We start from the raw sequence: 26,161 nt of genomic DNA, 5'->3' as shown, positions 1-26,161 counted from the left end.
CATCTTGTATGAATAAAAAAGAAAATAATCGAGTTAAGCTTATGTTGAGCCTTTGTGGAAAGAAAATCTTAGGTATAGAAAATAACACAACACATAGGAAGTGGTGAAGGGCGGGCGTTTTGGGGGCTGTCTTTTGTAAATTTGACGTTCGAAAAGTGCTGATTTTCAGCCTACTTTGAATAAATGACTTTTGATTTTGATTTTTGATTTTTCAACCATTAATAAATAAGTATGAAATCAATTTACCCTTTATCCTGTACTTACAAGCTAACTGTATTAATGTGTAACAACAAAATGAAATATTATGGTAATCACAGACCATAACGTATCATTAGGCCAACCGCCGACGTAATTTAATATCCCAGGTCCCAGACCAACGTACAGTCAGCCACAATAGGATATAGACGGAAGAATAAAACACATTTCCTTCAGAATATAAGACCCATTTGTTAAACATTGGTGTATTCGCATAAAAATAATCCATATCTCGGCTAAGCAGGCCCTTATACATGAGATTTCTTTTTTTTATGAATAAAAGTATAAATATACTGTTTTTTTATTTTTTACCCATAAAAAATATAAAACATAAAACTGTTTAAGAATCTAAAAAAAACTACAACCATGTTGTTCGTGACTGTACCTCCTTCCCATAAAACACAAGAAGCCTGTACTTGCATATTAAATGCTAATGTTTATATAATACCTTCCCATACACGGTATCCATTCATTTACTATTTTATTTCACAAGATTCCCTTGAAAAATGAACCTGAAAATTCTATACTTACTGGGTTTTTCATTTGTTTTTATGGTAAAATGTGATAGAAATGTTAATAGCGCTGAGATCATGTCTTTTGTGACTTCAGAGGAAAGACCTACGTCTCTGCTTGTTCCACATTTGTGTTGGAGTCAACGTAAGTTATCTTCTGAAGAGATTTTCTCAAGGGTTACATATCTTATTTCTGATAAATGTATAGTGTATTAACGTTGAGTTAGACGGGATAATTCCTTGTTTGTCATATCAAATTAAGGGATCATAGAATTCATTAGAAATGTGTGCCTTTGCTGAAAACATATTGAGCCGCCGCCGGATACTTAGTTTCTGTAACTTTGAACTTAAATATTATCAAAAATGTGCTTATTTATAACAATCATCTTTAATACTATTTTTAGCCTGGCACGAAAAGCAGGGGCCCGATTCTCCTAAGTTAATAATGTCAAAATCGAATAGAAATCGAATCGTAATATGATCGCAATAGCAGTTTTAACCATATCGGGCATTCTGCAAAGACCAATCGTATTCGATTAACATTTGATTGGTGTGCGATTGGTCTGCTATTTTGGTGATTTTGGTCTATACGGTAGTTTGCTGTACAATCATTTTGCAATCGTAAATCATTTGTAGACAAAATGATAAAAACGTTTATTTCAAAGAAAAAAATAGCGGAATGCCACATACGCTTCAATCGTAATCGAGTCGGGATTGGATCTCAGTCGAATCGAGTCGAACGTGAATCGTATGTTGCTTAAGTAAAATTAGGAGAATCGGGCCCCAGTTCCCTGAAACGAGAAGGAAACAGGGGAAACAGTCTAATGTTTAAGTAGAAAAATCTGTACTGAAATCTTCAGCATCATCCTTATGTTCCAGATGCTCTCACCACTTTGGTTCGAAGCATGAGCAGTATTGCAGTAACCACTGCTACATCACTGCAATATAACAGAACTGAATACCATTTGCAGTATGTCCTCATCATGGTTGATTTGGCGTGCCCTGGGACTGATAGGTTTTTGATCAAGGTACCTAAGTATTTTCAATATCAGCTTAAGTAATGTATGGATGGTTATCCCATCAATTAATTTGGTTACACACAGTCTTTTGAAGAATAGTAGTTCTTGCTAATTCTTCTTTGGAACCATCTGCAATCTTGCAACTATTTGAATTTTTTTATGAGACCGACTTATGTACTTAGGTACTTATTGTCTCTGGAGAACGTTTCCTGCATTGTCAATATTATGAAAAGTGAAGTGAACATTATGAATACCCGCCAGGGCTACATTTCAAACCACTAGAATCTTATTAAGTCTATTAAGTCCTAAAAATAATAGTGAAAGAAGACCTAAATATAATGTTATCTTGCAGGCAAGCAAAGAAGGCTATTTCAAAGCGCCATATCGTTGGCTACTACTGAACCATGACGATGACACAACAGTGCTGAAGGATGTAGATATGTTGGTGGACAGTGACGTCGTCGTTACCAAGAGGATTTCAGATCAAGAGTACTGGTTTATTGAAGGTCAGTTTAAGTTTATTCTCTTTGAGACCTTGTTCGATCAAAGCAATAATCATTAGACTGCTTAGACTTGAAAGACTGGTTGTCAGTATTTCTGGCTTCTGACTACCTGTAACAACTGCTCAAGGTGTTGAAATGACAGTCTGGATCCACAAATTTGACATATCGTTCGATGTACAAAGGAACTCTCTATGACAAGATTTTAGTGAGTTACCGAGTTACCTGAGTCAGAGGAACGACTCCGTCCCTAAGACGACCCACTGACCACGACTGCGCCAAGTGTTGCTTAGCTATGGGTATCACTTCTAAAGTTTCCACTATTGTAAATGATAGAAATGCGTACACGTCTGTGGACTTTAGGATCATTACTTGTCAAATATGGTATGTGTGGGTATTTAAAGTTAGTCATATCCATAATGGAATCGTTATATCCTCCGTATGGGTGATACACATACGTCAGGAATTTGCGTAGTACATACGGTACGGCCCACGCAATTCCTGGCCTGCCGAACCTTTAATGGTTTATAAGTTTTATTGACTAATATGTAGATATGTGAAATATGTAGATTACTAGCTTCGGCCAGTGGCAACACCAGCGTTCCATGGGAATTACTTCATGCACCTGGATAAAAAGTTAACAAACAGACTAAATTTAGCATTTATAATATTGGAAAGGACTTTACATTCTCATTATAAAAACGCAATTATTTGAATAATGCCAATCAGGTATCCTACACCTACCAATTTAAGGTCATGTTAACAACGACCTATTATTTTTTGTGAGCTTGCTACTTACTACTTATATTTTATTTGCATCGAATAAACATCAAATGTAATCTGTAAACAGAGGAACTGCAATAAAATACACGTGCTTTGCATATTCAGTGCAAATTAACTATTTTATTTTAAGACACAAAAGACGTTTTTTCAGCAGGTATGTGTAAAAAATGACCTTCAAATTCTTGCGTAGGACATAGGACGCAGAAAGGACAAAACAGGTACTTTAGATCAAACAATTGACAATTGATCAAAATTATGTGACTGGAAGACAAAATATTGGTAATTTAAATACACAATATCTACATAGATACATGTTTTACGAATCAATTCCACAAAAACTTAAATTAGGTAACTCATATAAAATATAATTCAATATTTTTTGTCTAATTATTCCGATCTAATTACTTGAGCAAAAAATATTTAATAACATTCGAACTGTCTGAATGTCAAATTCCAGTCTCTCTTGAATCAAATTAATGGATCTAATAACTACTTATGTGTACTTGTATTTACGTGTTAAGTAGAAAAAATGATAGGTACGTCAAAGTACAGACACGTCTTACGTATTTTGGAAAACCTATAAAGTAGTGCTACTTTGTGGAATTCAATATATATCTATCTATTGCTTGCTTCAACTTACTAGGGAAAGGTTTTCGACATAAGGACTATGCAAGTGATGCCAGATTGCTATTTTATATTATAGATAAGGTGGTTAAGTGGTTTAGAGAAATGACGAGTGCGTAGTAGACAATTTTGTTCCTCAAATTCCACTGTACTGTCGAACAGACCACGTAACTCGGAGAGTTTCAGACGGAGAGACAGACGTGGGTGAAACTTACGCAGGTACTGTATTATAAACTATACTAAATAAGATCTACTTTGTTACAGTATACAAAATATCAGAGAACTCCGAAGTCATCTACACCCTAAGATCAAAATGGAATACCAAAACTCAACTGCAAAATATCTCCGTAAACTCCAGTCTAGTATATCGGAACCCTGTTCCGAATACTCGTCTGGAACTCCCTGGAACAGCTACAGTTCCGAAAGCAACAGTTAGTAAATATGGGAGGCTGGCAGACTACAGAAGTTCCAACGTCCTCTCTTCTAGAAGACACGATTTGAGAGGCCATATACTAACCATGTCGAATGTCATAACTGATAGCAATGAAACAAGGGTGCATATGAATGATAGATTGTAAGTATGTTCGGTAGGGCCGAAGAAGTTAATTATATTTTTGTACGCAGGGATGGTTATTCCTCTTTCACGCAAAAACTTCAGGATTAATTTTGTTGAAACTTGGCAGTAATGTAGTTTATGTGCATAACAAAATAACGTATAGGTAGGTTATATTTGACTCGTGTGCGGGAAGAAGTTTCTTCGGGAAGCATGAAACTGCTGTCAGAAGCAAGTGTCATATGTAAAAGTTAATAAATGAACAACTGTGAAACAGCTGGGTTGATTTATTGATTTTTGACACTTGCGCGAATATTAGACCTTTAAATAAAACTATTTTTATTTAAAAGCTGGGTTGATTGCTATGAAAATGAAAAGTTACGATACGTAGTTTTATTCTTATGTTTGGTGAATTAAAAACACTTGTTTTGCATAAATAAAACATTGTCCACAGTCTTAACACTTGTAAGTAATAAATAATTATCGACTCATGCATAATGCATAGTCTGTGGCAAAATAATACTCATTAAAATATTATTTGCTGAAGATTATATTTAATAATTATGCAAAAAAGTAATAATAAATTAAATAACTATCAATATGACATTTAAGAGACTCTGCCATAATAATGTACCTACTTACTCGTGTAACTCAATAAAAAAATATATGAACATAATGCATATATTTTACATACGAAAAATCGTTTAAAAAAAGGTACAAACATCGGAATTGAAAATCCTCCTTTTTGGGAAATCTGTTAAAATATAGAACATCTCTCTTTACCCTTGTTTGGTCTTTGCATGAGTTCCGCTTCCAAAATATGCAGAAAATAAATGGAGGATAGTTCCTACTCTCTGAAAATCTTGTTTATACTTACAACAGTGTAATTACTTTATTACTGACTTCAAGATTTAATTACTAGTTATTTTACAAATAATTTCTTAACCCTTGTCCGAGAATTCGTGCTCATGATCACGACTACCACGATGCGATGCAATTGTGTCATGTCTGAAAAGACGACTATGATGCATAGATAAGGTGCATTAGAATAACATTACAAGTGTAGACATTATTAATATACCTATAATCCTATAAATAATGCTCATACCTTTTTCTTACTAGACAGTCTTTTATTTTTAGCACACTTCACCGCGATGTCTTTTTATCTGCTGAACTGAGTACTAACTGAAAACATAATTTACGCATTGCTCTCAAAAATATAATGTCTAGTGATATATGAAACTTTTCTAAAACATAGGTATACTGATTAGATTTTAGTTTAATGAAATAAATGTATAGATTGTGTAAATACACTGAAACAAGAACAATCTATTGATTACTAGCTTCCGCCAGCGGCTTCGCCCGCGTGGTGTGTTGATAAAAAGTAGGCTATGTGTTAATCCAGGGTATCACCTATCTACATACCAAATTTCAATCAAATCGGTCCAGCCGTTTTTGCGTGATTGAATAACAAACATACATCCATACATTCTCACAAACTTTCACATTTATAATATAAGTAGGATATAAGTAGGAAGTAGGATATAAGTAGGATAATATTGAGTAACGGTCCAAACTTTTATGGCAAGTAAAAGAGCAAAAAAAACAGTCTAAACAGTTTCTGACTAGATATATACTTTGAATATAAATTATCTACTTCTTATGTACAAGCTAAGACACTATCACCAATTTTACGTCCGCCAGTCCAAAATAAATCAGACTAAAACAGATTTAAATCGCTGCAGCAGATTTTTTTCCCACGGGCTATAAACCCCGCAAAAACATCCGTTATATTCAAATTAATTCTGCCTAGCAAATGCTCAGGTCTCAACTATCTTGCATTATCACATAAACATGCTAATGGCTAAACATTTACTTAAAACGCAGATATAAAATTATATATATTCGTATTATTTATACCTAACCTTCACCTGCATTGGAATTACTTGCTTTTCTTGTTTTCCTTCAATTATTAAGATTCTTTCGACGTAGGTTTATTAATAGCGATGAGGAAATAGTTTTTCTTGATAGGATGATACTAGTTTTGCCCAACGAGCAATGGAGAAGGCTATGCTCGGTGTTTCTCTACGTGATCGAATCCGAAATGAGGAGATCCGTAGACGAACTAAAGTCACCGGGATCTAAGGGGGAGGCCTATGTTCAGCAGTGGACGTCCTATGGCTGAGATGAAAATGATAATTAGTTTTGCCCTGTGGCTTCACGTGCTGGAAGCATCTGAACTTTTTCACATCGCCCGCATTTATTATTCCGATATGAGCTGGTGGATGTCAAAATGGATTAATTTAGGCCTGAGTCACACTTTTCAAGATTTTCATGCGATAGTTGTCTTTCATTAAGAATGTAGTTAAAGCTTCCAATTATTTCACACTGAAATTGCTCGCCGCGTCGCTGCTGGTCGCTGCCATTCCAGTGTGACTCGGATCTTAACCCTTAAAAATACAGATAGACATATTTTATAAGGTACACCAATTGCAACATTTCTGACCTCTTATGTACATCTCTTCTTATGTCCTTCTCTTATGTACTTCTCTTATGTACTCTCTTATGGACTCCCCTTATGTACTTCTCTTATGTACTCTCTTATGTACTCTCTTATGTACTTTCTTATGTACTCTCTTATGTACTCCCCTTATATACTCCCTTTATGTACTGTCTTATGCACGCTTTTATGTAGTTATCTTATGTACTCTCTTATGTACTCTCCTTATGTACTCTCTTATATACTCTCTTATGTACTTTCTTATGTACTCCCCTTATGTACTGTCTTATGCACGCTTTTATGTAGTTATCTTATGTACTCTCTAATGTACTCCCCTTATGTACTCTCTTATGTACTCCTATTATGTACTTATCTTATGTACTCTCTTATATACTCCCCTTATGTACTGTCTTATGTACTCTCTTATGTACTCCTCTTATATACTTTCTTATGTACTCCCCTTATATACTTTCTTATGTACTGTCTTATGTACTCTCTTATGTACTTCTCTTATGTACTCTCTTATATACTCTCGTATGTACTTCTCTTATGTACTCTCTTATGTACTCTCTTATGTACTCTCTTATGTCCTCTCTTATGTACTCCCCTTACATACTTTCTCATGTACTCTCTTATATACTCCCCTTATATACTCCCCTTATATACTCCCCTTATGTACTGTCTTATGCACGTTTTTATGTAGTTATCTTATGTACTCTCTTATCTACTGCCCTTATGTACTCTCTTATGTACTCCTATTATGTACTTATCTTATGTACACTCTTATGTACTCTCATATGTACTCTTCTTATGTACTCTCTTATGTACTTCTCTTATGTACTCTTCTTATGTACTCCCCTTATGTACTTCTCTTATGTACTCTCTTATGTACTCCCCTTATGTACTTCTCTTATGTACTCTCTTATGTACTCCCCTTACATACTTTCTTATGTACTCTCTTATGTACTCCCCTTATATACTCCCCTTATGTACTGTCTTATGCACGCTTTTATGTAGTTATCTTATGTACTCTCATATGTACTCTTCTTATGTACTTCTCTTATGTACTCTCTTATGTACTCCCCTTATGTACTCTCTTATGTACTCTCTTATGTACTCCTATTATGTACTTATCTTATGTACTCTCTTATATACTCCCCTTATGTACTGTCTTATGTACTCTCTTATGTACTTTCTTATGTACTCCCGTTATATACTTTCTTATGTACTCCCCTTATATACTTTCTTATGTACGCTTTTATGTACCTATCTTATGTACTCTCTGATGTACACTCTTATGTACTCCTATTATGTACTTATCTTATATATTCTCTTATGTACTCCTCTTATGTACTCTCTCATATACTCTCTTATGTACTTTCTTATGTACTCCCCTTATACAACATGTAACTTAATTAACGCACATCCTGAAATTAGTTTATTCAGAATCGTTTACTGAATCGATTTATATCATTTTTAATATAGGTAATTTTTTATCCCAAAAATAATTAAAACTACGGAAATTATTGTCATATTAACCCTGTACAGTCAAAACAAATTCAAATAGACCGTAACTCAAAGTAATAAGACTTCGTGTATTGTCGGCTTTCCGTAGTTTCCTTATGTTGTGTCGAGTCGAGCGGCGCGCGGCGCGATATTTGCGTGCGTAGTAGTATGATCAAAAAGTTCTCCAAGAATTGGTATAACTAATTTAGTAAATAACAATGCATATACATGTTAAATTAAAAATTCAGTGTATGTATTATGATTATAACATAATATTCTAATTGGCGTGTTTGAGGGTGTGCGTTAATTATGTACTTCTCTTATGTACACTCTTATGTACTCTCATATGTACTCTACATACTTCTCTTATGTACTCTCTTATGTCCTCTGTTATGTACTCCCCTTACATACTTTCTTATGTACTCTTTTATGTACTCCCCTTATATACTCCCCTTATGTACTGTCTTACGCACGCTTTTATGTAGTTATCTTATGTACTCTCTTATGTACTCCCCTTATGTACTTCTCTTATGTACTTCTCTTATGTACTCTCTTATGTACTCTTCATATGTACTCTCTTATGTACTCTCTTATGTCCTCTCTTATGTATCTTATGTACTCTCTGATGTACACTCTTATGTACTCCTATTATGTACTCTTCATATGTACTCTCTTATGTACTCTCTTATGTACTTCATTATGTACTTCTCTTATGTACTCTCATAAGTCCTCTCTTATGTACTCCCCTTACATACTTTCTTATGTACTCTCTTATGTTCTCCCCTTATGTACTTCTCTTATGTACTCCTATTATGTACTCTTCATATGTACTCTCTTATGTACTCTCTTATGTACTCTCTTATGTACTCTTCTTATGTACTCCCCTTATATACCCCCCTTATGTACTCTCTTATGTACTCCTCTTATGTACTTCTCTTATGTACTCTCGTATGTACTCCCCTTATATACTCCCCTTATGTACTCCCCTTATGTACTTCTCTTATTTACTCCTATTATGTACTCTTCATATGTACTTTCTTATGTACTCTCTTATGTACTTCATTATGTACTCTTCTTACGTACTCCCCTTATGTACTCTCTTATGTACTCCCCTTATATACCCCCCTTATGTACTCCCCTTATGTACTTCTCTTATTTACTCCTATTATGTACTCTTCATATGTACTTTCTTATGTACTCTCTTATGTACTTCATTATGTACTCTTCTTATGTACTCCCCTTATGTACTCTCTTATGTACTCCCCTTATATACCCCCCTTATGTACTCTCTTATATACTCCTCTTATGTACTCCCCTTATGTACTCTCTTATGTACTCCCCTTATATACTCCCCTTATGTACTCCCCTTATGTACTTCTCTTATTTACTCCTATTATGTACTCTTCATATGTACTCTCTTATGTACTCTTCTTATGTACTCTCTTATGTACTTCTCTTATGTACTCTCTTATGTCCTCTCTTATGTACTCCCCTTATATACCCCCCTTATGTACTCTCTTATATACTCCTCTTATGTACTCCCCTTATGTACTCTCTTATGTACTCTCTTTTGTACTCTTATGTACTCTTATGTACTCTCTTTTGTACTCTCTTTTGTACTCTCTTATGTACTCCTATTATGTACTCTTCATATGTACTCTCTTATGTACTCTTCTTATGTACTCTCTTATGTACTTCTCTTATGTACTCTCTTATGTACTCCCCTTACATACTTTCTTATGTACTCTCTTATGTACTCCCCTTATGTACTCTCTTATGTACTCCTGTTATGTAGTTATCTTATTTACTCTCTTATGTACTCCCCTTATGTACTCTCTTATGTACGCTTTTATGTACCTATCTTATGTACTCTCTTATGTACTCCTCTTATCTACTCTCTTATGTACTCTCTTATGTACTCCCCTTATGTACTCCTCTTATGTACTCCTCTTATCTACTCTCTTATGTACTCCTCTTATGTACTCTCTTATGTACTCTCTTATGTACTCCCCTTATGTACTCCTCTTATCTACTCTCTTATGTACTCTCTTATGTACTCTCTTATGTACTCCTCTTATCTACTCTCTTATGTACTCCTTTTATGTACTCTCTTATATGTATACTCTCTTATGTACTGTCTTATGTACTCCCCTTATATACTTTCTTATTTACTTTCTTATGTACTCCCCTTATGTACTTTCTTATTTACTTTGTTATGTACTCCCCTTATATACTTTCTTATTTACTTTCTTATGTACTCCCCTTATATACTCTCTTATGTACGCTTTTATGTACCTATCTTATATACTCTCTTATGTACTCCCTTAATGTACTCCTCTTATGTACTCTCTTATGTACTCCTCTTATGTACTCTCTTATGTACTCTCTTATGTACTCATCTTATGTACTTCTCTTATGTACTCTCTTATGTACTCTCTTATGTACTCTCTTATATACTCTCTTATGTACTTCTCTTATGTACCCATCTTATGTACTACTTCTCTTATGAACTCTCTTATAAACTAATAAAATAACTTTGAAAATTCAAAATGTTAAGAATTCTGTAAGTATCTAATTAAATATTCCAGAGAACGCTTCGATCAAATGAACCATCTCTTCAGCTTTATTTATTTTATTGTGTGTGGATGCAGAATTCCATATTATGAAGTAATCAAATTTTGTCATCTGTTGTGACGTGACTGGGTTCCAAGATCCAAATTTATTCGCGTTTTACACAATATATGCTTTTCTGCATCTGCATGTACTTATTAGGTACGTAAGATCTAGTCGTATCGAGGAGTCTTACACCATCACTACATAGTATTAAACAAAGTCGCTTTTTCAGTCCCTATTTCCCGTTGTCCCTTCTACGCTTAACTCTTCAAAACTATGCAATCGATGTTCATGCGGTTTTTTTTAATAGATAGAGTGATTAAAGAAGAAGGTTTATATGCATAATAGCATAACAGTAAATAGTAGGGAAATAGTGTTATCCTGTGGGAAGCTGGGGCGGGTCGCTAGTTTAAATAATAAAAACACAATAATATTGGTTTGAAAAACCATACTTTTCCTTTGCTAAATGAATAATAAATAGCATCTGCTTTGATGATAGGGAAACCTAAAAATTGGGGCTGATTTTGTAAATCTCTTTGATGTAAGTCTCTTTCATATTCTTCCAAATAATAGTGGCATTAAAAACTTCTTCATATCGACGCATACACTTTGACGCCTTAGAGTGAAAACCTCGTTAGTGTAAGAGACAACTTTTCAGAAGGAATGTAAATGGAAGATGTTCTTTGCGATATTATCGTCCTTGAAACGCAAATATTGAGATAAAATACAGTTCCGAAGTTTCCACTCAAAGACATACAACAAGCTAGTAAAGACACACCAGTAAATGACCAAATCTCTCTTCAGGAACCTTCACCAAGACTCCATAACTAAGATGTCGTACGCCGTGGTGAAGATTTGCTTCGAAATGCTGAACGCGACCGAAAGACTCATGTTCACACACACGTGGGGATATAAGGACAAGAATGGACAGTGGCAGGGAATTGTGGATCAGCTGCTGAAGAAGGAGGCTGATCTTGGTAATAATAACTGAAATTAGCCCATTAGGAGCACAATAGATAAAAAAAAAAAATACGGCTACACAAACCAAACAGCCAATTTCAGGCTTTACTTATCTACTGTCAAAATCACTTAAAGGTCCTTTAAATCGCTCTGGAATGGTTTTCTACACAATTTCTTTTATGTCTTTAGGGCAATTGTGAAAATCGAAAAACCTATTGGATTGCAATGAATAGCCAAAATACATAAGCAGGGCTTCTATTCCCAATCTTTAATGCATTTTTTAAGGACCTTAAATAATATTAACTATTATTTTTGATGATTTTACGTACTGATTTTTTATGAAGTTTATTTTGTAACCATTTGTTAGAGATCTCCTGATCTATGATCATGATCATACTTAGATATTTGCAAAAAAATGCCTGCCAATTTGATTTGAATCTGTTTGCAACTATTTAGTATTCGCCGTTCATTGACCTGATAATGGCATGGTTTTACTAGTTTTTAGGTTCGTAATTAACAGGAAATTCAATTAAAATATCAATCACTTTTGTTAGGCTGACTCGTAAAAGTAACTGTAATACCTAGAATGTAGTTTAATCTGGACTTGTTTTCTGAACGTATAATGTACTGTTAAGCTGCACATTAGAAAAAATATTCTATGAATTTATTTTTTACTGCAACTCCGTTAATTAATATGCTAATAAGTAGTTCATAAACTGTTTATTTTCTCAATAGGCATTTCATCTTCAAGTCATAGGCAATTTATAAATAATAACTTCTTATTGTAACTGAAGGCGGCACCCTATACAGGGTGTTTGGCGCATGGACCGACACAATTTTTTGGGGGATTCGTGAGGCCATGTACTAGTTTTCACTCATAGACCCAATGTCCTATATGTCACTGTATTCGAGATACGATTTTTTTTGTTTGTTTTTAAAAATTACCGGAACTATCACCTTTAAAACGCTATAACTTTTCAGTCTGTTGTCGAATTTACACCAAATCACTTTCATTGCGTTCTCTGATGTATTATTATTCCAAATAAAACATAAATTCATAGCACTAGATGGAAAAAAAATACTTGTTGAGCTTCCAAAGTCTTAAAAATGAAAAAACGTATGAAAAATGTCAAATTCAAAATTAATTATAAAAAAAAGTAAAAGCTTTTATGAACTTCATTTAATAAAAAAAAAATGCCTACTTAATACCCTTTCCAACGATATGCCACATGGGTGTGAAATCATTAATAATGTCGTCACAAACCTAAAGGTACACATTAACCAGTGCCAGGGTAATGAAAACACAAAAATGTTTTAAAATGTTTTAATTAAATTTAAGTTATAAATTATGTTCAAAATGACTGCCTCTGTTGCGAATGCATGCACGGCATCTTTTTCTAATTTCTACAGTCGTCGTCCTCAGTCGCATTTCTGCTTTCATAATTTCAAAGGCGCAATTTATTCTTTCGATTAAAATTTCTCTTGTGGGTACTTCAGTCGCATACACAATTTCTTTTGCACGGCCCCAGACATAAAAATCCAAGGGCGTCAGGTCTGGTGAACGTGCAGGCCAAGGAATTGGGCCGCCTCTTCCGATCCATGAATTTGGAAAACAGTTGTCCAAATGTTCTCGCACGTCTCGCTGGTAATGTGCTGGACAGCCATCATTTTGGAAAATAATTGGTTCTCCATCTAATACTGGTAATACCAATTCAGGTAAATCTTCGAGTAAAAAATTCAAATAATTTTCTCCGGTCAGGCGCTCTGGTAAGAAATGTGGACCGATCAGGTGTCTTCCAATAACCCCCGCCCAAACGTTTACACTAAACTTAGTTTGAAAGGAACTTTGTCTTTTCTTGCGGGGATTTTGTCTTTTTTGCGCCCAATGGTGAAGGTTGTGGAGATTCACAATTCCCTCGTGATTAAAATTGGATTCATCAGTCCACAAAATTCTTTTTAAAAAATTTGTATCATCTACGTCCGTATGCATCATAAATCGGCAAAAATCGAGCCGTCTCCTGTGATCATCATCTATGAGACCTAGAACAATCCATTAAAGACTGGTAAAAATTCACTTTTTGAATGGCAAAAACTAACATAAATTTAAAAGATAAAATTAGAAAAAATAAAAGTTACTAGGTATTTATTTGAAAAACGAACCAGTAAAGCTACAAGGATATTTGTAAACGTTTAAAATAAGTGTATGGTTAAAACCATTTTAAAATACAAGTTTTTTGGGTGCAAAATTTCAGCACAATAAGGTCGAAGATAACTGGTTCAAAATTTAGTTTTACGATTTCGCCTGATAAAATAAATAAAGTACTTAACGTACCTTGAACAGAAGTGTAGTGATACGCATGCTTTCCATTTTCCCGAAGAACTGACCAAACTTTCCAAACCGACAAGTGAAGTCTTTCAGCTACAACTCGAATACTTGTCGTTGGATCCTCATCAAAAGCTTGCAAAATGCTTTCATCAATTACAACATTATGTTGCCTCACATTAACGCGAGGCTCTTGGAAATTTATGTTTCCAGTCTCCCTCAGACGTCGATAGGTTGTAGCAAACGTCTCGTGGTGTGGTATACGCCGGTTAGGATAACGCTGCTGGTAAATTCTACGCGCTTCACGAGCGTTACAATTAGCGCTGCCATATGCCAACAACATGTCAGCATACTCTTCGTTGCTGAAGTTAGGCATTGTAACAAGCACGGTGAATACACCAACAGTTTAACAGAAAAGTTCAACAAACAAAACTTAACAAAAACAAACTTTAACAAAAAACAACGAAATAGGAAAACGTGAAATACACGGACACTTCCGATAGCAGAGATAGTCAAATCTCGACTAAACAAGGATCACATAACAAACTCCAACCCAATGATAGACAAAGACAAGAGATATTTTTCATGCGTAAGAAAGAGACAGGCAGTTTACCTGCCAATTACCTGCTTACCATTGTTCTATCAAACGGGTTCGTTGTTAGAGACGTTAGAGTGCGTGTTCGTTCCTGCTCTGATTTTGACGACATTATTAATGATTTCACACCCATGTGGCATATCGTTGGAAAGGGTATTAAGTAGGCAATTTTTTTTTATTAAACGAAGTTCATAAAAGCTTTTACTTTTTTTTATAATTAATTTTGAATTTGACATTTTTCATACGTTTTTTCATTTTTAAGAGTTTGGAAGCTCAACAAGTATTTTTTTTCCATCTAGTGCTATGAATTTATGTTTTATTTGGAATAATAATACATCAGAGAACGCAATGAAAGTGATTTGGTGTAAATTCGACAACAGACTGAAAAGTTATAGCGTTTTAAAGGTGATAGTTCCGGTAATTTTTAAAAACAAACAAAAAAAAATCGTATCTCGAATACAGTGACATATAGGACATTGGGTCTATGAGTGAAAACTAGTACATGGCCTCACGAATCCCCCAAAAATTTTTGTCGGTCCATGCGCCAAACACCCTGTATAATGGACTCCTGTGTACCAGGACCGAACTCATCTTTCGAAAATTCCTGCAGCGATGGCCCACGTATATTACCACTACCTTACTAATAAAAATTGTGGGTGAATAAGTATTCACTTTTAAATCTGCTTTCCTTTACATCGCTCTTATAATTGTAATCTTAGTTGTGACCATATTCCATCCCCAGGTACGCTAACAATCTTCACTCAAGAGCGCATGATGGCAGTAGACTACATAGCCATGGTGGGCTCCACAGCTGTCCGGTTCGTGTTCCGAGAGCCCCCTCTCTCGTACATCTCTAATATATTCACGTTACCCTTCTCGGGGGCTGTGTGGCTGGCTATATTCATCTGTGTGCTGGGATGCTCTATATTTCTGTATATTGCTTCTAAATGGGAGGCTAGTATGGGTATGGTGAGTGGTCAATTTTCATGTTCAGAATCTTTCACTTGCTTTTTGCTTATCACAGCTTCGTCCTGGAAAAACTACCTACTCTACGAACAGGATAAAAAGCATACAGCGTTTCTTGATAGTGCTATTTAACACCTTTTTCTTAACAGGACCAGTAATTTCTGAGATTATCAAGTTCAAACAAAACGTTAAGAATAGATTCACTTGTACTTCTCTTTTAGTCTTAAGATCGATTAATAGATTATGCTTAGATTTTTTGTCATTTTTATTATTTCTACAGTACTACCTTACAATAATTACACGGATAGTCATATTTCAGCATCCACTACAACTTGATGGATCATGGGCTGATGTGTTGATTCTGATGATTGGAGCAGTTCTGCAGCAAGGGTGCACGCTGGAACCAAGATATGCCGCAGGTACCCAAGCCTTTACCTAATCGTAGCCAATACATATTTTGTTAATGGCCGGGCTATGCAAATATCTTAACAGTTTCACCCGAGGTAATTGAAAGCAGTTCTAAAACAACAAAAGGTTTTACGAATTTATTTTTAGACTTTTATTTGAGTTCCCATAACCGAATAATTCCCTTGGTACCTAAGTTAAGTTCTCTTATATCTGTCGCCTTTTTATATAAACCACGAAAACATCCTTTCATTCATCTCCCCTAAATACCTACTAATAAGAATCTAACTTTTCCAGGTCGCTGCGTAACTCTAATCCTATTCCTGGCTCTTACGATCCTGTACGCGGCATACTCCGCCAACATCGTGGTGCTACTCCGTGCCCCCAGTTCCTCCGTAAGAAGCCTGCCTGATCTCCTCAACTCCCCGCTCAAGTTGGGAGCCAGTGACTTTGAGTATAACCGGTATTTCTTTAAGGTAATAGAGGTTTAGAAATCTTTGTAATTAAATAGTTGTATCAAAGATCTAAGAACTGAGCTAGATGAGACGTTTTATGCGCCTGTTGAAACGCGCGTAGCCTCATCTGAAATCTGTACAAGCTACAATAAATAAATCTGTACATAAAAATAATAAGTAATCTACACTTCTATAAGTAACAAATAGGAATGTTTTTTTGCTTTCTTTTTGTACCCTAAGCGCTCCGAAACTACTGAACCGTTAAGAAAATTATTTCAGTGTTGGAAGGCTACACTATTTTCCCGAGTAACATAGACTATATTTTATCCTTGCACTGCATGCTAGTGGCATTTTTACTTAAATCTTTTCAATGATAGGTATGCAAATGTGCTGTGTTAATTCAGATAAATATTGTAGTTTACCTATATGCTTTTCAGAAACTTAACGATCCAATTAGGAAGTCAATTTATGAGAAGAAAATAGCTCCCAAAGGCAAGAAAGCAAATTACTACTCTATGAAGGAAGGGGTCGAGAGGATTAGAAAGGTGAGCAATTAAGAAAATTAAGAAAATATATTACAGTCAATTAAGAATTTTGGACAATTGCACCCCAATTACGTTACCGGATTTCTTTTATTAGTTTTTTACCCCACATTTATATTTTACTTAAAATAGATAGAATATAAACTGAGTTACCTACTGTGGATCTTGAACAATGCAATTTGTTCTATCATCGTGTATTGAAGTAAATCATGTATTATGAACATCCAATTGTACAAACACATTAACAAAGCAATTTCTTTACAAAACAATGGTTTTCTACATTCAATTTATGGCCTTTGTCGTCGCTTTTCAGTTCTTATTACAACAAGGAGAGCAATAATAACTAACACTTAACATCTATTTAATAAAAAAAAAAATAACGAACATGGTGCCCTATATACAGAACCCTTAATTGGCACCCTGCTGACATGACGAGGTGGCCGAGAGGTTAAGGCGTTGGACTGCTAATCCAATGTGCTCTGCACGCGTGGGTTCGAATCCCATCCTCGTCGGTTGCTTTTTGTCTTTCAGTTACTGAAAAAGTATGAAATTCAGTTATCCTTCAAAATATTACTTTACAAATACTTCAATTTCGTTTTTGAAATAATGCCAAAGACTTTCTACAATTGTTCCGAATGTTTTCAGTTTTCCGGTAAAATTGGTAGGTAATACTTACCAAGTACATTTTTTATCCTACTACTAACGCCATCTATCGCATTAGAAAGTGAAATAAAACATTTAATTTTATTTTAATTGTAATTAAACTTAAAACTTTAGAATACATAAGAGGTTTTTGTAGAAATTGTACTTTTGATTACTTGCTTTTTTTGTTTTTGAAATTTCGTTTTTTCGGAAAATCTTTCTTTTTTTTAGAGTTTTTTTTTTCAATACAGGGTCTATTCGCGTTCCACATGGAGCTGAATCCAGGCTACCGTCTAATCCAGGAGACATACCAGGAAGACGAGAAGTGTGATCTGGTGGAAATAGACTATATTAACGAGATAGACCCCTGGGTACCGGGGCAGAAACGATCGCCGTTTAAGGATTTGTTTAAAATTAAGTAAGTAATGATGGGGGTCTCTATATTTTACATCCATTTTGTACGGAACCGTTTAATTAAGTACTGATTATTTCTTGACTGTTTTTCTCCATAAGATACACTTCTTGGAATCGTGTCTGTTTTCTTTTTAATTGCATGCCACGCTTATGTGAAACTGCAACATTCAGAATCAGAATGCTTTATTTGTCCGCTTAGGTCAAATTATAGCTGTGAGATGTTTTGAATAACGTAGATACATCTTACTTTTATATGCTTACATGTTACATAGAACATCTAAAGCTACTATTCATCTGGTGTACCTACGTACCTAATTGAGAGGATCCTTCGGGACTCGAATGAAACTTCAGAAAAAAATCCAAAGTTTATTTCACCATGTCTTCAGCTTCCTCAAAATCCGCGAGTCCGGAGTACAAGCGAACATCCACCAGCGCCTCACCGTCCCGCGACCCCGGTGTTCAGGCCACGTGTCCACCTTCAGCAGTGTCGGCATCACTGACATGTACCCGGCGATGCTGATGACGCTGTACGGCATGCTGCTCGCGCCAGCTGTGCTGCTCATGGAGATCATGTATCATCGACTGTGAGTGTTCAGTATAAGTGTTGTGCCACGTGCCACGTTCAGTAGCTAGGGCATCACCGACATGTACCCAGCGATGCTGATGACGCTGTACGGCATGCTGCTCGCGCCAGCTGTGCTGCTCATGGAGATCATGTATCATCGACTGTGAGTGTTCAGTATAAGTGTTATATAAGGAGATTAGCCAACTGCCCAGGACATATTATAGTGCACAAGCATTTGTGCAGACACAGGTGCCCTCACTATTCCTTCACTCTCATAATCCGATGGGATGGCAATCCGAAGACCGGAGAGAGATCAATCGCACTGCTGTCAGTAGTTTTCGTCACAGACAAAGACTCAACCTTTTTTGCTAATAATGTGGTTTTATTTACAGAATGATGGCCAGACAGCAGAAAAGAGGCACCTCGGATTACGACCACATCCCGTTTCGACACTGACTAATATTTCTATAAAAATAATAAGTCGTGATGCAAAACCACGAGGATGATTTCAGAAATATTTCTTGAATTAAATGTTTAGTAACGCACATTATGACTTGCATACACCCTTACCAGTTTGTAGGTAGGGTTTAGGTTCACCAATTATATACCAGACGGTCCTTCGGATTGTAATAATTATCGTTTATATGCGATTAACTAAAATTTATAAACAACTATTTATAAACAACGAAAAAGTTACCCGACTCTCTCTAAGAGACTTGACACACGGATAAAAAGTAGCCAAGTTTCATCCAAATCGATTGTGCCATCCATTTGTTTGGGAAGAAGTAACAAACACTCACAAACTTTTACCCTCATAATATTGTACAATGTAGCTGTATTGATTTAATCTAATTGGTAAACTAAATCAAACAAAATCATATCACGTAATGCGACCTAATGAATGAAATGTCACACAATTCAAATTAGGAACATAAAGCTGTTCACAATAAAGAGACAAAGACAATCCTTGTTTTATTCATAACCTTTTTCTTTTTAAACTTCTTAATATTGATGAGCCATATTCTTTTGATGTCACTAGTTGCTCGTCAAACGGAACGTTTTGCATTAAATATTCAATTGTAAATGTTAAGTAAATACACTCTATTATGTATAGTGAAAACCTACGCTCGAATTTTACGAAGATAGGCCTGGGTGTGTTAGGAATTTTTCCATGAGCCATTTGGGCGAGTAATGTTTTCAACGCACTTTTTGCTTATTATGGGAAAACTGTCTAATTAGTTTTGGCAACATAAAAAAATACCTATGTATAATAGAGAAATCAAAAGATCAATAGAACAGTAATAGGTATTCTTCTAGAACTTTAGGTTTTATGGGCATTAAGATTCTCCAGTGGTAGCTATTCAGGACAGACAAACAAACCTTTACTAACATAGGTATACCAGGCACGATTAGTGTCATAGTAAATTGTCCTCACTTATGTTTGAAGACCTGTCCACTCAAATAGTTCTCTATTACTGACTTCATAATTAGTTCAACAATATCTTATTGACTTTACCTAGAAAAGGGCTAACGCTCAACAAAAAATATTCGAATCTTTCAGTCCACTTTCAGCGTTCTCTCCCTAACTTTTGCTTTCAATATGAATATATTTCCGTTTATACTTTTACTCTTGATACACAAGTCAGTTTACGCAAAAGATGCGAATACTATTAACTTTATAAAATTGTTTATTCAAAACGATCAAAAACCTACGCATTTGATCTATGGCGGACTTTGCTGGAAGAAAAGTAAGTATCCACTATCATTATAATACTTTTCTTAGTTTGAACGGTGTGCTTAATAATTGATCATAAAAGTTAAGCAACGGTAAGCGCTGTCGGTCCGTGGATGGGTGTCCGTCTATGTCATTATAACGAGTCAACGAGTTCCTCCGCGTTTCGGACATCTTCAGCGCAGTCGTTATGAGAAGTCAGAAGCCGGAAAGTTGTGACATCTAGTTTTACTGATTGATATTGGTTGAGGAGGTCAGATAGCTCCATGTACCTAAAACACTGGAATTCAGGCTATAAATATGAATCCTTTCTTCCTGCAGATGTAATCAACAAATTAGTAATCGAACTGTCGACCATCGGAGTGAGAACGTCTGCGTCGTTTAAGCCGAAGTCCAAATACCAAGACCACGCTATTCTGTATCTTACGGATCTGGACTGCGCTCAATCTAAAGCTATTATTTCTTATGTGAGCCTTATGTTAATTTCATAATTAGTTAGAATTCACTTCAGGCGTGTGATTGACTACCTATGCTATAAAGTTAATCCATGATTGTTGAAGACGATATTGTCGATTTGAGAGCTTCTTAGAGCTCCAGATTTTACACAAGAATATAAAAAACAGGTTTGCCATAAGTTTCGCTGGAACAAATTATTCTCATTTTGTCCAGAATGCTGCCTAAACAATGCATAATTTTACAATTAATAATATTTATCAAATTAAATACTTTAATTTATGATCAGGACCGCTCTCGTGCCAATAAAAATCTTCATACGTTTTATCCAGGCTTTATCCAAGGAACTGTTCCAATTCACATACCGCTGGCTGGTGCTGGTGACGTCACCGAAACTGCAGCAGTCGAAGATATCATTACTGATGAATGGTTCAGTACTCGTTGACAGTGACCTGGTACTCGCTGAAAGGGTCGGAAACCATTTTAAGATGGTTGAGAGTAAGTATTTTGCAGGAAACGTGCAGCTCGATCACAGTATGAAAGTTTGCACAACTCTTATTAATAAGGGATAAGACTTACTTAATAAGGGGCTTTCATAAAAATGATTATTTATTATGATTGATAATAAATAGAGTACGGGGATAAAACCGCAACAAAAAGCTCATATTCAAATGTAACTACATAACTAGGTATAGATTAGCTTGGAAAAATAGAATAAACAAAGAAAAAAACTAAATACCTATTTTAAGCACACGTAATTACCACAGCAAAAAGATCCTCTCCAGAAAGAGGTAATTCTACGTAATTTAATACCTAATCTATTTCCACGTCACTCCAAAGTGCACAGGCCCGGCTTAAACGGCTCCATGATATCCACCCCTCGTGGCTTCTACAACGGCAGCTTCATAGACGTGAGGCCTCATCGAGAGCTGTATCGAAGACGTCGCAACATGATGGGACATCCGATCACCATGTCCAATGTGATACAGGACAGTAATAGCACGAGAGAGCATCTGCCTAAGGAGGATCGATTGTAAGATATTATGACTTCATCTATGTACCTAGAATCTCCACAGTGCATTATGTACTTTGTTCTAACTATAATAGAAAATGGAAAAAGAATATCTATTTCCAGCTGTTAAATATTTCGTGATTAACAACACAAGCAATATCTAAAAATAAATTCAGAATACAGACAGTCAGTATCCCTTCTTAATCTGTCTTACGACAAACGTGCAATTAAAAATCATAAAATAATAATTGGTATGTCCTGTTACTCCTCCCTACGCACTCAAAAAATAAGGCGGTTAATAACAAAAGTAGAAGAAATACCTAAGTACCTATTTGTCCAGGGAGCTTCAATACGACTCAATAACGAAAGCGTGCTGGTCAGCCGCTAAGATCGGCTTCGAGATGATCAACGCGACTGCTAAGTACATCTTCAGCTATAGATACGGATACAAAGTGGATGGACAGTGGTCCGGAATGATCGCTGATCTGTATTCTAATAAAGCTGACGTTGGTAAGTGAAAAAATACCGTAAACTTGCAGCTCACTCGATAAGAAGAAGAAGAGTGGAAAAATGAATAAGGATAGGATACGCAATTTGCAAATTTTGCGTTTAGTGTTCGTGCTCTTCCTCTTATTTACGAAACTAAAATCTATGACCTGAAAGCCTATTATCCAGACTAGTTTGTCGAAGGATCGGGCGGTGTGGAGGTGAAACAGGCAGGCTTTTGTCCAGCAGGTGGCCAGTACCTATATACTAAGAAAACTTCAAGTTGAGTCTCTAACGTCGCTGACAAAAAGGGTTTTCTCAGAAAGAAAGAAACGACGTTTTCTTCTCGTTCCTTTTTTCTTTGGAAGTTCGGAACCGTCAACTACTGAAAACAAAATAATAATTTAACTTCACAGGAACTAACTGCGTAATATTCCGCGATCGTTTCGACGTGGTGACTTATACAGACCTGGTGGCTCCTATGCGGATGCTGTTCATCTTCAGACAGCCACCCTTAGCTTACGTAGCTAACGTGTTCTACCTGCCCTTTTCCACCAGGGTCTGGGTCACTATAGCCGTTTGTACTGCTATAGCTACCGTTACTTTGTACTTGGCAAGTAAAGTGGAACTTGTTTTAACGAAGGTAAGGATTTCACTATGATGTCCTCCATGCCAGTTAGAGAGCTAGAATCTTTATGGTATTTTCTAATCTTTAGGCTACTACACAACAGCAGCTGGATGGTGGAATTTGTGATGCTCTATTGTTGACAATGAGTGCAGTAACGCAGCAAGGGTGTTACATAGAACCGAGGAGGGCACCAGGTACCTAACCTAAATATTAGCATGATTTTATAACGACCCTGTAGTGGTATATGAGTATGACGGACGACCATGTGCGTAGGTCGTATGATGGTGTTCGTGCTGTTCACGGCGCTGATGGCGCTGTACGCCGCTGTGGCTAGTGTGTGTATGTGTGTGCTGTGACGTCACTGTATGTACACGTCGCATGATGGTATTCGTGCTGTTCACGGCGCAGATGGCGCTGTACGCCGCTGTGACTAGTGTGTGTATGTGTGTGTGTGTGTGTGTGTGTGCTGTGACGTCACTGTATGCACAGGTCGTATGATGGTGTTCGTGCTGTTCACGGCGCTGATGGCGCTGTACGCGGCGTACTCCGCCAACATCGTGGTGTTGCTGCAGGCGCCCTCCGACTCCATCCGCAGCCTGCCGCAGCTCGCCAATGCTAAGATCACCCTCGCTGCCAACGATGTGGACTACAACCATTTTGTTTTCGTATGAAGCCTAATTTTAATGCATATGATTTTAATTACTTACTTAATTTTGATCCAATACTTAGGTAATACTGGTACCGAAGACCAAATGATATCGTGTTTCAGAATCAAAGCAAAGAACCTCTCCACACTTCAATAAGGGACCGTGTTTTTCCTGAAAATGGGAAACCACGACTTTACAGTCTCGCAGATGGTGTTGAAAGGATCAGGAAGGTACCTACCAATTAAATAGTGTTTACTCGTAGTTATCGTTACTATTTGTTCTGGCGTTTACTGTTTACGAGTATTAATTTGTCTAGTCATAATGTGTCATCACTGCACCTATTGCACTTTTATTGAAATGCCCTTGGTATGCCCTTTAATAGATATCGTGCACAAATAAAATGAGAATGCAATCCTTACCCAATACCGGGTTTGATGACTTCGTTCTTTTGATTTTTTCCTTCATACTTTCTATACAATTTCGAGAAAAAACCAGCATAATATTTTTACGAGTACGGCACATGTACCTACTTACATCTGACCTCTTTTCCAGGGTCTCTTCGCTCTCCATTCAGTGGCAGAGCCGGTATACCGTCAGATCGAAGCCACATTCCTGGAGAGTGAGAAGTGTGACATCGCTACCGTGGACTACCTCGTGACCTTCGATTCTTTCACTCCTGTCAGGAAAGGATCCCCTTATTTGGAGCTGATTAGAGTTGTGTTAGTTTTGAGATTTGAAGCACTAAGCTCTTACAAGGAAATACCTGCAAAGATGAGATGCTAAGTATTTTAAATAATTCCTCGATGCAAGGCAAAAGTTAAATTCACGATAAATGCAAGGATATCTCTCGAAAATATCCCTTTTATATTTTCTAAAGACTTATTTTTTATGCAGAAGATATCGTCAGATACGCTTTATGTAAAACATTGCCACCTATTCAGCTGGACTCAATTAGACTGGAAGCAGAAAATGAAAATGATACGCTCTTCGTTTTTTTATTCAGCCACAAGCAAATTCGCGAGTCCGGCATCCAATCAGCGATTCGCAAGCGGTTCCTGGTCTCCAAGCCCCACTGCACCACCAAGATGTCTTCGTTCAGCAGCGTGGGCCTGATGGATATGCGGCCAGTACTGATCCTCATGCTGTATGGCGTCGCGGTCTCTGTGACTATCGTGATTGGGGAGATCGCTGTGTATAAACTGTTAGTTCTTTAACGTATTCTTCAAGAACCTGTTGACCTAACTTGTTTCTCTCTTTAATAGAGATTTTGACATTACAAAAGTACCCTATATCATAATTAATTCTTATCTATGGTAGGTATGGAAATGCGCGCGTGTGCCCTACGGGCTACGATATAACAACTTGATGCACATCCATGACACTGACAAGAGTCACCAGTGCTCGCTAGCTCTTAGGATCCCACTATATCAAACAGTGTTCATTGTTCAAAGCACCTAACTTAATTTTCATAGCAATATCTTTTTATATGTTTTAAATCTTGGAATTCTTTTTTCCAGGATGAACCGGTACAAAAGGAGTTCCAAAGTTCAATTGATCAAAGTTATGAAGTAGATGCTACAAAAGCTTTCTTTGTATAGAGCCAATATTTTTGCCCATGTATTTTCAATAGATGCCTTTGTTTCATTAGTGTAAATGGGTAGTAAACATAGGAATAAATGACTAAAGCATACGTAGAATATTTTTTTGTTTTATTTTCTTTTTAGTCCCACCTGTCAAGCAGCAACAAAAATTACATATAATTTTTACCAAACATGAAATATTTAATTTTCCAGTGTAATCCCTACTTTGCGAGTTTATTGCGTTTCTTTTCCATGTTTTTTTGGTTTCGTAGTGTGTTTGCTTTTCGTGGGGCCTCTGCTTTCCTGTGCCTGAGGGCGTGCTTTGCAGCCATACTCTTGGCATTTGCCTCAAGCTTGTTCATGTAGCCTTGATATGGTGAATTTATACTATCGACAACCGGTTTCTGATACTGTAAACTCTTCACTTTCAGTTTAGTAGGTATTGGCTGAAGGGCATTCCTCCGTTTCGTTTTAATAGGATCATCCAAGTTCGTTTTTTCCTCATACTGGATAGCTGCTGTTTTCTTTAAGGGACGCCTATTGTCGTCGGATTTTCCTTCAGTCATAGCAATATTCCCTCCTGAAAGGTTTGTTACCATGGCTCTAAGGTCTGTTAGAGTCTGTCCGTGAAAATTCACATCATCTTGTAATTTGTCCAACTTCTTTTCAAACTGCTTGAATGAAGACATGATGCGATGTAACGCATCTATAGGGCGAGTTTTCTGCGTAGCCATAGCCGAAAGAAAGTCTGGATTACACTAGAAAATTAATATATTACGCCTTGTAATTTTGAATTTTGTTTTACACAAAGTTGTCATTTTGTGACACACCTTATAAGGTACTCGGATTTTACCTATCATAACTTTTTGGATTCAACTCCTTAGTGAAGTT

At 36.3% G+C, this 26,161-nt stretch overlaps 3 protein-coding genes and 1 non-coding gene across 4 annotated transcripts; 3 read left to right on the top strand and 1 right to left on the bottom strand.

Moving 5' to 3' along the window:
• Positions 1-761: 761 nt before the first annotated feature.
• LOC124638274 (ionotropic receptor 75a-like) lies at positions 762-19,389 on the top strand. Its single transcript, XM_047175206.1, has 12 exons — positions 762-912; positions 1,647-1,795; positions 2,139-2,292; positions 3,958-4,267; positions 11,670-11,842; positions 15,486-15,712; positions 16,029-16,128; positions 16,412-16,590; positions 17,007-17,114; positions 18,005-18,171; positions 18,554-18,751; positions 19,125-19,389. The coding sequence occupies exons 1-12, from the start codon at positions 762-764 to the stop codon at positions 19,186-19,188; spliced, it is 1,980 nt and encodes a 659-aa protein (XP_047031162.1). The 3' UTR covers positions 19,189-19,389.
• Trnas-gcu lies at positions 17,542-17,623 on the top strand. The gene has a single exon. It is a non-coding gene; the product is annotated as a tRNA-Ser (tRNA).
• Positions 19,390-20,332: 943 nt separating the features above from the next.
• On the top strand, positions 20,333-25,312 carry LOC124638260 (glutamate receptor-like). Its single transcript, XM_047175188.1, has 12 exons — positions 20,333-20,480; positions 20,786-20,931; positions 21,250-21,415; positions 21,758-21,950; positions 22,270-22,439; positions 22,832-23,058; positions 23,132-23,237; positions 23,533-23,708; positions 23,813-23,920; positions 24,243-24,409; positions 24,694-24,891; positions 25,208-25,312. The coding sequence occupies exons 1-12, from the start codon at positions 20,333-20,335 to the stop codon at positions 25,260-25,262; spliced, it is 1,860 nt and encodes a 619-aa protein (XP_047031144.1). The 3' UTR covers positions 25,263-25,312.
• Positions 25,313-25,382: 70 nt separating this feature from the next.
• Positions 25,383-26,064, bottom strand: LOC124638369. Its single transcript, XM_047175316.1, has one exon. It carries the CDS (start codon positions 26,002-26,004, stop codon positions 25,492-25,494), a length of 513 nt encoding a protein of 170 aa, XP_047031272.1. The 5' UTR covers positions 26,005-26,064; the 3' UTR covers positions 25,383-25,491.
• Positions 26,065-26,161: the final 97 nt, after the last annotated feature.

The sequence above is a fragment of the Helicoverpa zea genome, chromosome 17, assembly GCF_022581195.2.
Source record: "Helicoverpa zea isolate HzStark_Cry1AcR chromosome 17, ilHelZeax1.1, whole genome shotgun sequence".
Classification (NCBI taxonomy): Eukaryota; Metazoa; Arthropoda; class Insecta; order Lepidoptera; family Noctuidae; genus Helicoverpa; species Helicoverpa zea.
Note: the sequence above shows the minus strand (reverse complement) of the source record. Positions and strands in the feature narration are given on the sequence as shown.